The sequence below is a fragment of the Oncorhynchus kisutch genome, linkage group LG24 (genome assembly GCF_002021735.2).
Source record: "Oncorhynchus kisutch isolate 150728-3 linkage group LG24, Okis_V2, whole genome shotgun sequence".
In the NCBI taxonomy this organism is placed as follows: Eukaryota; Metazoa; Chordata; class Actinopteri; order Salmoniformes; family Salmonidae; genus Oncorhynchus; species Oncorhynchus kisutch.
In genome coordinates this window covers 608,352-621,237 of record NC_034197.2, presented here as the reverse complement: position 1 = coordinate 621,237, position 12,886 = coordinate 608,352, and the positions used below count along the sequence as shown (strand labels likewise).

General features: G+C 45.1%; 1 protein-coding gene across 4 annotated transcripts; it reads right to left on the bottom strand.

The window, feature by feature from the left end:
- Window positions 1–2,577: 2,577 nt before the first annotated feature.
- Window positions 2,578–4,631, bottom strand: LOC109883409 (transcription initiation factor TFIID subunit 10-like). 4 transcript variants are annotated; one of them, XM_020475444.2, is made up of 6 exons: window positions 4,503–4,631; window positions 4,212–4,368; window positions 3,759–3,913; window positions 3,436–3,500; window positions 3,190–3,304; window positions 2,578–2,843 (listed from the first exon to the last, which is right to left on the bottom strand). In XM_020475444.2, the coding sequence occupies exons 2-6, from the start codon at window positions 4,339–4,341 to the stop codon at window positions 2,751–2,753; spliced, it is 558 nt and encodes a 185-aa protein (XP_020331033.1). In that variant the 5' UTR covers window positions 4,342–4,368; window positions 4,503–4,631; the 3' UTR covers window positions 2,578–2,750. The 4 variants fall into 4 exon arrangements, with proteins under 4 accessions (XP_020331033.1, XP_031659502.1, XP_020331036.1 ...); XM_031803642.1 differs by having other exon boundaries at window positions 2,578–2,840; XM_020475447.1 differs by having other exon boundaries at window positions 2,578–2,840; window positions 4,212–4,582.
- Between the last annotated feature and the right edge of the window lie 8,255 nt (window positions 4,632–12,886).

Below are 12,886 nucleotides of genomic sequence, written 5' to 3'. Positions count from 1 at the left end.
ACACAACAAAATAAACCCATGTCACACCCTGGCCTGACCAAATATATAACGAAAACACTATGACCAAGGCGTGACAGAACCCCCCCCCTAAGGTGCGGACTCCCGGACGCACCTCAAAACCATAGGGAGGGTCCGGGTGGGCGTCTGTCCATGGTGGCGGCTCCGGCTCGGGACGTGGACCCCACTCCATTAATGTCATATTTCCTCCCCTTCGCGTCCTGGGATAATCCACCCTCGCCGCCGACCATGGCCTAGTAGTCTTCACCCAGAACCCCACTGGACTGAGGGGCAGCTCGGGACTGAGGGGAAGCCCGGGACTGAGGGGAAGCCCGGGACTGAGGGGAAGCCCGGGACTGAGGGGAAGCCCGGGACTGAGAGGAAGCCCAGTACTGAGATGAAGCTCAGGCAGGTAGTTGGCTCTGGCAGATCCTGGCTGGCTGGCAGATCTGGAAGAGTCTGGTTGACTGGCAGATCTGGAAGATCATGGCTGACTGGCAGATCTAGAAGAATCTGGTTGACTGGCAGATCTAGAAGAATCTGGTTGACTGGCAGATCTGGAAGAATCTGGTTGACTGGCGGATCTAGCTGCTCTGGCTGCTCCATGCAGACTGGCAGCTCTGGCTGCTCCATGCAGACTGGCAGCTCTATGCAGACTGACAGCTCTGGCTGCTCCATGCAAACTGGCAGCTTTGGCTGCTCCATGCAGACTGGCAGGTTTGGCTGCTCCATGCAGACTGACAGCTCTGGCTGCTCCATGCAAACTGGCAGATCTGGCTGCTCCATGCAGACTGGCAGCTTTGGCTGCTCCATGCAGACTGGCAGCTCTATGCAGACTGACAGCTCTGGCTGCTCCATGCAAACTGGCAGCTCAGGCTGCTCCATGCAGTCTGGCAGCTCAGGCTGCTCCGAACAGGCAGGCGGCTCCGGTAGCGCTGTAGAGGAGGAAGGCTCTGGAAGCGCTGAACAGGCGGGAGACTCCGACAGCGCAGGAGAGGAGGAAAACGCTGGCTGCGCTGAACAGGCGGGAGGCTCCGACAGCGCTAGAGGGAAGGAAGGCTCTGGCTCTGCTGAACAGGCGGGAGACTCCGACAGCGCTGGAGAGGTGGAAGGCTCTGGCTGCGCTAAACAGGCGGGAGACTCCAGCAGCGCTGTAGAGGAGGAAGGCTCTAGCAGCGCTGAACAGGCGAGGCGCACTGAAGGCCTGGTGCTGGCACTGGGTAGAGGACATGCACAGGAAGCCTGGTGCGGGAAGCTGCCACCGGAGGACTGGTGTGTGGAGGTGGCACTGGATAGACCGGACCGTGCAGGCGCACTGGAGCTCTTGAGCACCAAGCCTGCCCAACCTTACCTGGCTCGATGCCCACTCTAGCCCGGCCAATACGAAGAGCTGGTATGTACCGCACCGGGCTATGCACCCGCACTGGAGACACCGTGCGCTCCATAGCATAACACGGTGCCTGCCCGGTCTCTTTAGCCCCCCGGTAAGCACAGGAAGTTAGCGCAGGTCTCCTACCTGGCGTAGCCATACTCCCTGTGAGCCCCCCCCCCCAATACATTTTTGGGGCCGACTCTCGGGTTTCTTTCTGCGCCGCCGTGTCTTTCTCTTCGACTCCATTCTCCTATAGCCCTCTTCGCACTGCTCCAGCGAATCCCAGGCGGGCTCCGGCACTCTCTCTGGGTCGACCGCCCAACTGTCTATTTCCTCCCACGTCGTATACTCCATACTCCTGCTGTCCATAACGTCCTCCCATGTCCATTCCTCCTTTCGCTGCTCCTGCTGCTGCTGTTGCCTGTTACCACGCCACTTGGTCCGGGTGTAACGGCTTTCTTCCATCTCCTCCTCGGACGAGGAGGTGTAGCAGGGATCGGACCAAAATGCAGCGTGGCTATTGCAATCCATGTTTATTAAATAATAAAGAAACACGAACTTACAAAAACAATAAACGTCATGTGAAAACCGAAACAGCCCTATCTGGTGCAAACACAAAGACAGGAACAATCACCCACAAAATACACAGTGAAACCCCGGCTACCTAAATATGGTTCACAATCAGAGACAACGAGAATCACCCGCCTCAGGCAGCCAAACCTATGCTACACCCCTACTCAACCGCAATCCCAATGCCTACAAAACCCCAATACGAAACACAACAAAATAAACCCATGTCACACCCTGGCCTGACCAAATATATAACGAAAACACAAAATACTATGACCAAGGCGTGACAATTACATAAATTCTTCAATTCACAAAATGTGATGTTAGCCAATTAAGATTCTCATTAAACAAAATGTATACTATCTCCTAAGCCTGTGTATACCACATACCTTATTTTCAGCATTTATCCAAAAACACCATTGATTTTCTTCATAGGCTTTGTCCAACGAACCATGGGGGAGTTAGTGCCTACAAAAATACATTCTCTCTTACCGACTGCCCCCACTCAACCTAAGGTTAAATACTATTGTTAGTACTGTTACACCATCCTGATAAATATTTTACCAACAACTCTTCCCCTTGTTATCACCAGACTACATAAACAAAAAGGCAACAAAGCACAAAGTCAGAAATAAGTCATTGTTTAACATTTTATTTGTATCAATAAAATAGTACAAGATCAAAATTCCACATGAAGCAAAGTATGCCCTACTTAAAAAAATTAAAAAAAACAGAACAGTGACTGCCATTAATATTCTACTGACATCTGAACCATGATCATAGGGGGTTGCGACAGTGTAAGACCAATTTCCTATGTGAAGTAATGAGGTTTCTTTACGTTGATGCCATACTCAGAAAGGGCAGGGGAGAGGTCCTCCATGGTCAGTGTGTACTTCTTGTCCTGCTTTGGGAGGAAAGAGGTGGGAGGACAGAGTGAGAAACAAATCAAAAAGATACAAACAGCATTCATACTTGTGCATTAATCATTCTGTGCATCTCACATTAACAACAGTTCGTTCATGTGTTCATTTCATGGGAAATGGAAAATGAGCCTGTGGTGAGAATTTTTGGGGGGAGACGTTAACCAAGGCGACACTCCATCTTAACTTCTTTACATTTACTGGATTGGCTGAACAGGGCAGAAGAGAACCTCCCCCGACCGTTTTTCTCTCTCGTCTGGACCAGTAAGAAAGAAACGCTGTTCATGCGTTTCTTTTACGCCTGCAACGTTAGGTTAGAAATGTACTAACCTTGGTCTTGTTCCTGGAGCTCCCCGAGGCAGTTCCCTTCATTTTACAGTGCTGCAGGGCATCGTTAGCAATGTCTGAGATGAACTTCTGAGCCGCGAGGGAGACTAGACGGATTCTGAAAATGATGGACATAAATAATGTTCACGTTTGGCGCTCACGTGAGTTAATATTGAATTGAACTGGTGTAAAAGCTGAAATAGATGGGAGAGGACTCTTGGCAGTTAAGGAGCTAAGAGGCATGCTTACATTCGCGGATCAGATGCCTCAAAGCCGGCCCGGTTGAGATAGTAGCCTGTCACTGCATCAGGGATCTGGCAAAAACATGGTAGAGGTTGAACTGAAGTCATTGCAATTAGTTTTTTTTTTTGGTACACTAGCATCTCACAATAGACACCAGAGGACATTTACATGCTAAGTGAATCAGAGGCACCTGTTAACTACATAACCCAAATATGCATTATGTATATGGACCAAGCGACCGTTGACGTCAGCCTAGGTATGTGAAAAAAGTCATGTACATTTGTATTTTTTTTAACAAAGATTACTCCAATTAAGGGGGTTTGACTCACTGTAGGAGTGTAGTCCTCCAATTGCATAAGAAAGTCAGCCAGTGGTGTGGTTGTGATTACAGGCTTCACGTCACCGTTGGCAATGCCACTAGGCACATACACGCCGTTGGACACGGATGTGCCAGATGGTGTGGCCATGGCAGCGGTGGTTGGGGCTGAAACAAATAAAGAGAAATGCATGGTTTAATATCTTTCTAAATGTAGCTAAGATGTTGATAGCCAAGGTCCAGCAGTGGTCTAAGACAGTGTTTCACAAAGCAGCAAGCAATGAACAGGACTAGCTCTAAGAGGGTTCTCCAGTTCTGCACAGTGCTATATGGTGTGGGCTACTGTACAATTTCGACAAAAGTTCTAACCTAGCTACAGTAGACAGCAGACCATTAATTGGTGTAACCATGTATTAAGACAGCTCATAAAGCTGTTGATAACCTCAAAACTCGTCTGAATACTTACAATTACTTATGGCAACCGAGGGTATGCTACTGACGTTAATTGCTGCATTGTTGTTAGTGAGGCAATTATTGGATGTCGAGGAATTTGAAGAGCCCCCTGTCATGACTGGCTGTGGAGTATCAACGTTCATGTTTGTCGCTGGCTGCACCGCAGTTCGCTTGGTAAAATGGCCAAAGTAACAAAATTAAGTTTGCTTGCTGAAGTGAAAGGATTCAATTGAGTGCCAAAAATAACATTTTACGATAGTTTATGGGCAAATAAAGAAAAGTAAGATCCTTCATCCACTATTACCTTGTTAGCCTGCGAAACTGTTTGTCTTATTTTTTTCGCGTTCCGTGTGCTTCGATTTCAAAGTCCGGCGTAAACATCTCTTGTGCTTCTAATGGTTCCCCCCAGGAAAATATGCGCAGATTTTCATCCACCATGGCGAATCGATTGGACACACTGAAGAAGACACCACCACATGTGTGAGGTGGTTTAGTTTATCTACTGTAGTTTATATTGTATGTAAACGTTTCTAGAATAAATATATAGATTAAGATCTTTCTGATTTTCACGTTTTATGAACACAGTCATGTATAGCCCAAAGGCCGGTAGGTGGCGATACTGAGTCGTACGATGAAACGACCTAGAGCTCGACAGTTACTAGTCCTTTAAAATTATGTACATGCGCCGAATCCAACAGGTGTAGACATTGCCGTTAAATGCTTACTTGTGAGTTAGAATAGTAGCAATAAAGTAAATACTAAACTCTTGAGAAGTTTGTCTCTTTATTTAACAAGTCAGTTAAGAACACATTGTTATTTACACTGACTGCCTACCCCGGCCCTATGGACGGTCGGATGTGATACAGGTTTCCTCAGGGGGCCGTGGCAGATAGGTTGCCAGCATCCTCCTTTATATGGCCTCACAGGTCTCCATAATACACTGAGACACTGTCTGGAATCCAAGACGATAGGTAAAGGCCAGGTTGCAAATAGAGTCTCCAGATGCCAAGTACCTGTAATGACAAAATAAATGTTTTGCTATTGGTTAGCATGTATATTTTACTCTTCATAGATGTTGAATTGCGCAAAACCAGATGGAAGTCCCTCTGTGACACTTTAAGGCATCTACGGAAGGCCCCATTTATTAAAAAAGATTGCAGTCAGAGTGTAGTATAACAGGAGTACACTGCAATATAACTGCAGTATGCTGCAAATACTTTTTTTTAATACAGTAATTTTGCAGTGTAGCTGCAGTATAACTGCAGTTCACTGTAGTTATTCTGCAATTGCTTTGTCCAAAATAGCACAGTCGACTGCAGTTACTGCACTTTTACTGCTGTTTCAAAACTGCAATCTTTTTTTGTAAGGGCCAACTTATCGGACCTGGGGAACCAATCAGAAAGAATGGAGATAAATGAAAATGTTATCATTCTTGATACCTTACGTCCAGCCAAGAAGGTACGTTATAATATACCTTTGAATTGATTGCACTGAATTCCAAACCTAAAGGTTTGCAGTATTGCTGGCCTTATTTCCTACCTACAAGTAACTACTTGATTGATTAATGTCAACTGGTGTCCCATTTCTGAATTAGTGATTATATAGGCCTATAGATTATGAATCAGTTCCTTATTATGGAGGAATTATGAAAACAAACAGTGTTAGGCATTGTGGCCCAGATTTGATTAATTGAGCCTGATCAGAGGGTTCTAAAGTTTACTTAAACACATTAGACTTTTTATGCTGACCTATTTTCCACTCGATGCAACCACGGTCTTGCAAATGCTGATTCGCCTCAGTCCCAACTTGTGGAGCCTGATGACACTGAGGACGACGTGGGCTCCCCGAGCCATGACCCTGTGCTTCAGATGCCTGAACAACAGTCAAGACCAACCACTACAGACACGGCTCAAGACGAGGCATTTGTGCACAGCCTTGTACCAGGGCTGAAGAAAATAGGATGAAACAAGGGACGTCTGAAGGTGCAACTACTATCATTGATTGTAAAGTGGGATGACCAGCAGACAAAACCTCTGCCACATCCTCCACCATGGCTCTTCTGTGCTCTACATGGAAGAGGTGGACTGCAACCTATGATGTACGGCCAGCCCAGGGATCAATACTCACTACAACCTAGGTCTCCAACACATAACTTGGATGACGGCTTCAGTACATTCTCTCAAGAGAGCTGGGACAGAGATTCACAGTCACATCAATATTCCCCTCCCAAAACACAGATCCCAGTTTGCGTATACAGGATTGTTTTAGAGGAATGATAATCTCATACTCGGCAAAAGTCAAATCTGAATTTGAAATGTATATAAATTCCTATTTTAGAAAAAGCCCATAATACATCTTTACAAAGTGAAGAAGAAAATAAAATGTCTGAACTTAAGCAAGGATATTATATTTTACTTTTGAAGAGAGCCAACAGATTAAACTCAAATAAAGGATACTATTCAATGTAAAATACACCTGATAGCTTGCAGCCCTCACAAAATGAATAGACTCAATAACGCCAAACCAGTTTATTTTAAAAGGTTACAAATGCTTTAATTAGAAACAATTAATACCATTTTTAAAAGCTTCTATGAAAATGTATATAAATCCGAATTAAACAGTTGTACTGATCCTACAGCCTTCTTAGACTCAATAACCCTAAAACAACTATCAGCAGACAAAAAAGATTCACACAAAATAGAAATAGAATATTGTACACTGTTATAACATTTGCGTGGAGAAAAGCAGCATGTATGGATGGCTTTCCCATAAAATGTTGTTTGACAGTCTGGGACAAAGTAGCACCCCTATTTAGTGAAATGATGACACACATGTCACTCAATTCAGTCCTTCCGAGTTCCATGTATCAAAGAGTTATTTAAGTTATATTAAAACCAAGAAAATCGGGAGAGTCCCCTACAGAACCGCACATTTAATAAATTGTACAATAACACAACAACAAAACTCATAAGCAAATACAAGAACTTAGTAAATTCAGTCTGACCGTCTACTCTGATTTCAGAGCACTCATCTGAGTGCCAGAGCGCAGAATACCTGATGAATTTACAAACGCTCAACACCCGTTGAATATGGCTGGTGTCAGTAAACGCATAATTAAATTGTTGCCAGCAGAAAAGTTAGTCACCAACGCTCTGAATAAGATGAACACAGCCTATCCAGCTCTGCTAGGGCGAGTAAAATGGTGAGGGTTTGGGTGGGGGCTAAAGCTTGAGATGGTTTGAACCATGCTGAATGGGTGTAGACAAAGAAGAGCTCTTCAGTAGGCACCAAAACATTAAAAGGCCATTTTCTCAAAGTGAGGATACAAACTTTCAAAGCAGAATAACTTTCCCATTGTTCCTCACATGCAGTGTATGATATACAATTTTGTAGCTCTGTCTCTGCTTTTATCCAATGTAAAAATAACATCATTTAAAATTTTGCTATATAAGACTGAATCAAGGAGGTCAGTCACAATTGAATGACGTTTTTTTGTTTACTGACATATTCAACGGGTGTTGAGCGTTTGTAAATTCCTCAGTTATTCTGCGCTCTGGCACACTCAGATGAGAGTGCTCTGAAATCGGAGCAGATAGCCAGAGTGAATTTACCAGCTACGTCTATCGACAGTTGTCGCAATGACATTATGAACATTCTATTGAAATGGTTACTTGCATAGTGGAGTGTTTTGTTTAGACATGTAGCAAGCTAAACAATTAACCATAATCCCAACTGATAACGTTACTACCCTGCATGAATCTGCAGGTAGCAAACCAACCAGGATCAACTAGCAATGCAAATGGCTCTAACAGACAAACAATATAACTACCCAGATCCTACAGATCCTAGCTAGCTAACAGTATACTTTGCCTTGAAATCAAAACTACTTTCTGACAAAATCAGAAACATGTCATATCTGAAAATGTAGCTAGCTAGACTATCTTACCCATATACATGGATGGACACTTCTCCCTCTCTGTCACAGAGGCCATGGTTGCCCTTAGTTTGAAGATGTGATCCGGAGACAGGTGTTTTATACAACAGCCTTCTGTGTGTTCTCTTTTTGACTCCATCTGCATATTTGCAATCAAATGCCAGCATTTTCTCCTACTCCTAAGTGATCATACTCGAATTCCACTGATTTCAAAACTCGGCCCTCCAGAAAGTGCAGAGCAACACTTATGCTGTTCAACTACGGGATATCGTTCAAAAAAGCTGCGTTGGAAAGGATTACCTACACATACTGACTAGATCATGTTATAGACAGCCATGCTACATTGCAGACCAATCCGAATTCATCTCTCGGCATGTCCAGCCCACTCATTATCTCAGCCAATCATGGCTTGCGGGAAGGTTGCTGTCTTTTTCTTTGGCTAAACCAACTAGGCTTGTAATTTAACAATTGTATTCGTATTTACAGGTGGCATACGAGTTTGTCATTACAGTTTTTTACAATCGCTCAGACACTAAAAGTGGTACTTGAGGCACACTCAGTGAAACCATTAACTCATGTACCTCATGTTCAGACCATGTCTGCAAAACTGCACGCACATTATCTGCTTTACACTCAGTTTGCAATTGTAAAACACACTTCTTGCAAAACACTAAACACAGGTCTCTACATTAGACACATCATTCAAAACGAACAGATCTTGTGTTTCATTTGGAAATACTGCCATTCCAAATGCCACACTCATTTACCGATTACCTACACCCAGTGCTCACGTGTGAAAACACTTACAACTAATTTCTTCACTTAGAAATCAGAACTTGAGCACTGTATAGGTTTCAGGTTGGTTTTCTTGGTTTGGACAATAATGGAGGCCAATTTTGGAGAGAGAGAGTTAGAGGAAGAGGAGTGAGAGTAAGAGGGGGACAAGGACAAGAAGGAGGAGGACAAGGACAATGAGGAGGACAAGAACGAGGAGGGGGAAGTGTCACACCCTGATCTGTTTCACCTGTCACACGTACTCATTCAAGGGTTTTTCTTTATTTTACTATTTTCTACATTGTAGAATAATAGTGGAAACATCAAAACTATGAAATAACACATGGAATCATGTAGTAACAAAAAGTGTCAAACAAATTTAGATGTATTTTAAATGATAGATTCTTCAAATGAACCACCGTTTGCCTTGACGACAGCTTTGCACACTCAACCAGCATCACAGTCTTGAAAGAGTTCCCACATATGTGAGCCATTGTTGATTTCCTTCACTCCTAACCATCTCAATTGGGTTGAGGTCGGGTGATTGTGGAGGCTAGGTCATCTGATACAGCACCATCACTCTCCTTTTTGGTCAAACAGCCCTTACACAGCCTGGAGGTGTATTTTGGTTCATTGTCCTGTTGAAAATGTTGTCCGATGACTGTTACTTATCTAATCAACGGTTCCGTCAGGCTGACACGCTCTCTGACCTCAGTCAGGGTGTGGCTACTTACTGCTCAAAGTTTATAGAAAATAAATTATCTCTGATGGCTCCTAAAATTACATCCCCATCTTAACGAAAATAATTGTATCATATTTCATATACAACGTTAAGAATGGAGACATCGTACATATAGTGTATATACTTTTCAAGTTACAGTATTTCCTTTATAAATTTTTTAATGACATCACAATATAACCAGTATGACTTTCGTTTTCTATAGCTCGTCTCTGACCATTCCCCACATCCTCTGTTAGCAATATTGTTCCAGTATTCGATTTTGAACGTGTTAAAGTTTCAGTGGGGAAAGTCTCTGGAGACAAAGCACATTCCTTTGTGAATTTGGAGAAGACCCTGGATCTCCTTTAATTTACAACAGAGCGTGAGGAGTCAACCCCCCACCAGCTCCCTCCTCCCCCTCTGTGGGTGAGAGAAGGTCTGGTTGAGGTCTATTCATTGTAAACCTGATCTGACTTGGATCCTCACAGGACAGTCATGACAGTCCCACTCTGGTGGGTTCAATCTTGGAAGGATTTTGCAAGTTGCAACCCACCACAAGAATGGCCAGGGGATGTCCTGGTTGTGGCTCTTCGCTCAGGACCCGTCGTCCGGTTGTCCAGGCTGGTGGCTCTAGGCAGTAACTTAGACAGACTTTAATAACGCACAACAGTCATGCAATACATCATTATCTTCCCCAGATGAGCGTCACTGACACTGACTTGTGGTCGTATGGGGAACTTGTTTGTGGCCGTATCACTTCCTAAGTCTCAAAGAAAATGAGATAAAAATTAATTATTAAAACACAAACAAAAGGATATACAAAATATAGTCACCACACCTTAATCATCTAATTGGACTATATTCTATATACAGTTGAAGTCGGAAGTTTACATACACTTAGGTTGGAGTCATTAAAACTCATTTTTCAACCCCTCGACAAATTTCTTGTCAACAAACGATAGTTTTGGCAAGTCGGTTCGGATAACTAGTTTGTGCATGACTGTCACGATCGTCATAATGGGTAGACCAAGGCGCAGCATGCGTAGAGTTCCACATATTTTAATGAATAGAAACTCAACAAACGAAACAAACAGATGTGAAGCTACTGGTGTGCACACAGGCAACTATCTGTAGACAAGATCCCACAAAGCACAATGAGGAAATGGCTACCTAAATATGATCCCCAATCAGAGACAACGATAAACAGCTGTCTCTGATTGGGAACCATACCAGGTCAACATAAACCATTAATCACCTAGATCAACCACCCTAGTCACTATCACGCCCCAACCAACAGAATAAACAGCTCTCTATGGTCAGGGTGTGACAGGGTGTGACAAAGGTGCGGACTCCGACCGCAAAACCTGACACAATAGGGGAAGGTCCGGGTGGGCATCTATCGTCGGGGGTGGCTCAAGTGAGGGGCGAAGTACCCACTCCGCTCACAGATATAACGTCTTCCTCCATGGCGGCTCTGGTGCGGGGATCGTCGCAAGAGGAACCGGACCGTAGATCGTTGCCGGAGACTCTGGACTGAGAAACCCTGCTGAAGGCTCTGGACTGCAGATCGTCGCTGGAGGCTCTGGATCGCCAACCGTCGCTGGAGGCTCTGGACTGTAGACCGTCTCAGGAGGTGCCGGACCGCCGACCGTCTCAGGAGGAGCCGGACTTTATACCATCTCAGGAGGTTCCGGACTGTAGACCGTTTCAGGAGGTAGACCATCTCAGGAGGTTCCGGACTGTAGACCGTCGTTGGAGGTTCCGGACTGTGGACTGTCGTTGGAGGTTCCGGACTGTGAAACATCATTGGAGGTTCCGGACTGAACTGTCACCGGAAGCTCTGAACTGGGAACTCGCCGGAAGCTGTGGACTGGGAATTGTCACCGGAAGCTGTGGACTGGGAACTGTCGCCGGAAGCTCTGGACTGGGAATTGTCGCCAGAAGCTCTGGACTGTGGAGGCGCACTGGAAGCCTGATGCGTGGGACCGGTACAGGTGGCACCGGGCTGGTGACACGCACCTCAGGGCGAGTGCGGGGAGCAGGAACAGGACGGACCTGACTGGGGACACGCACTTGAGGGAGAGTGTGAGGAGCAGGAACAGGAAACACCTGACTGGGAAAGCGCACTTGAGAGAGAGTGTGAGGAGTTGGCACAGGACGCAGTGGGTTGTGAAGGTGCACTGGAAACCTAGTGTGTATAGCCGGCATCAATTGTTCCTGAACTTTTACAATCTTCTCAGGACGAGTACAGGGAGCTGACTCAGGGGGCACCAAACTGACAACACATTCCTTTATTCCAAATCTGTGCATCCTCCACCAACTCAACAACTCTCCCATTTCTCTCTCCTCCAAATTCTCCTTCTTCTCCCAGACTGGCTCTGGTTCACTCCTCGGCACCGCCGACTGCTCCAAGTGCCTCCCCCCAAAAACAATTATTGGAGATTCTGTGGCTTACCTCCCTGACTTTGTCACTGTCCCTCCTTCGCTGCTTCCGCATGCCTCCATGGCAGGCTCTTCTCTCCTGCTATTATGTCGTCCCAAGTCCAGGATGTTCTCTCCCTAATCTCCTCCACAGACCAGGATGCCATTATCTACCAGGCCAGCTGCTTGGTCCGTTGTTGGTGGGATCTTCTGTCATGATCGTCATAAAGGGTAGACCAAGCCGCAACGATAAACTGCTGTCTCTGATTGGGAACCATACCAGGCCAACATAAACCATTAATGACCTAGATGACCCACCCTAGTCACTATCACGCCCCAACCAACAGAGAATAAACAGCTCTCTATGGTCAGGGTGTGACAATGACACAAGTAATTTTTCCAACAATTGTTTACAGATAGATTATTTCACTTAAAAGTCACTGTATCAGAATTCCAGTGGGTCAGAAGTTTACATACACTAAGTTGACTGGGCCTTTAAACAGCGTTTAAAGAGTCCTATATCGACATAACCTAAAAGGCAACTCAGCAAGGAAGAAGCCACTGCTCAAAAACCTCCATAAAAAAGCCAGACTATGGTTTGCAACCACACATGGGGACAAATATCGTACATTTTGGAGAAATGTCTTCTGGTCTGATGAAACAAAAATAGAATTGTTTGGCCATAATGACCATCGTTATGTTTGGAGGAAAAAGGGGGAGGCTTGCAAGCCGAAGAACACCATCCCAAACGTGAAGCACGGGGGTGGCAGCATCATGTTGTGGGGGTGCTTTGCTGCAGGAGGGACTGGTGCACTTCATAAAATAGATGGCATCATGA

Coding starts and splice junctions, on each gene's coding strand:
- LOC109883409 (XM_020475444.2), bottom strand. CDS start 4,341: ATGAACGTTGATACTCCACAGCCAGTCATGACAGGGGGCTCTTCAAAT. Junction 3,501..3,758: donor TGGAGGACTACACTCCTACA/GTGAGTCAAACC, acceptor TGTTTTTGCCAG/ATCCCTGATGCAGTGACAGG. Junction 3,305..3,435: donor GAGGCATCTGATCCGCGAAT/GTAAGCATGCCT, acceptor CATCATTTTCAG/AATCCGTCTAGTCTCCCTCG.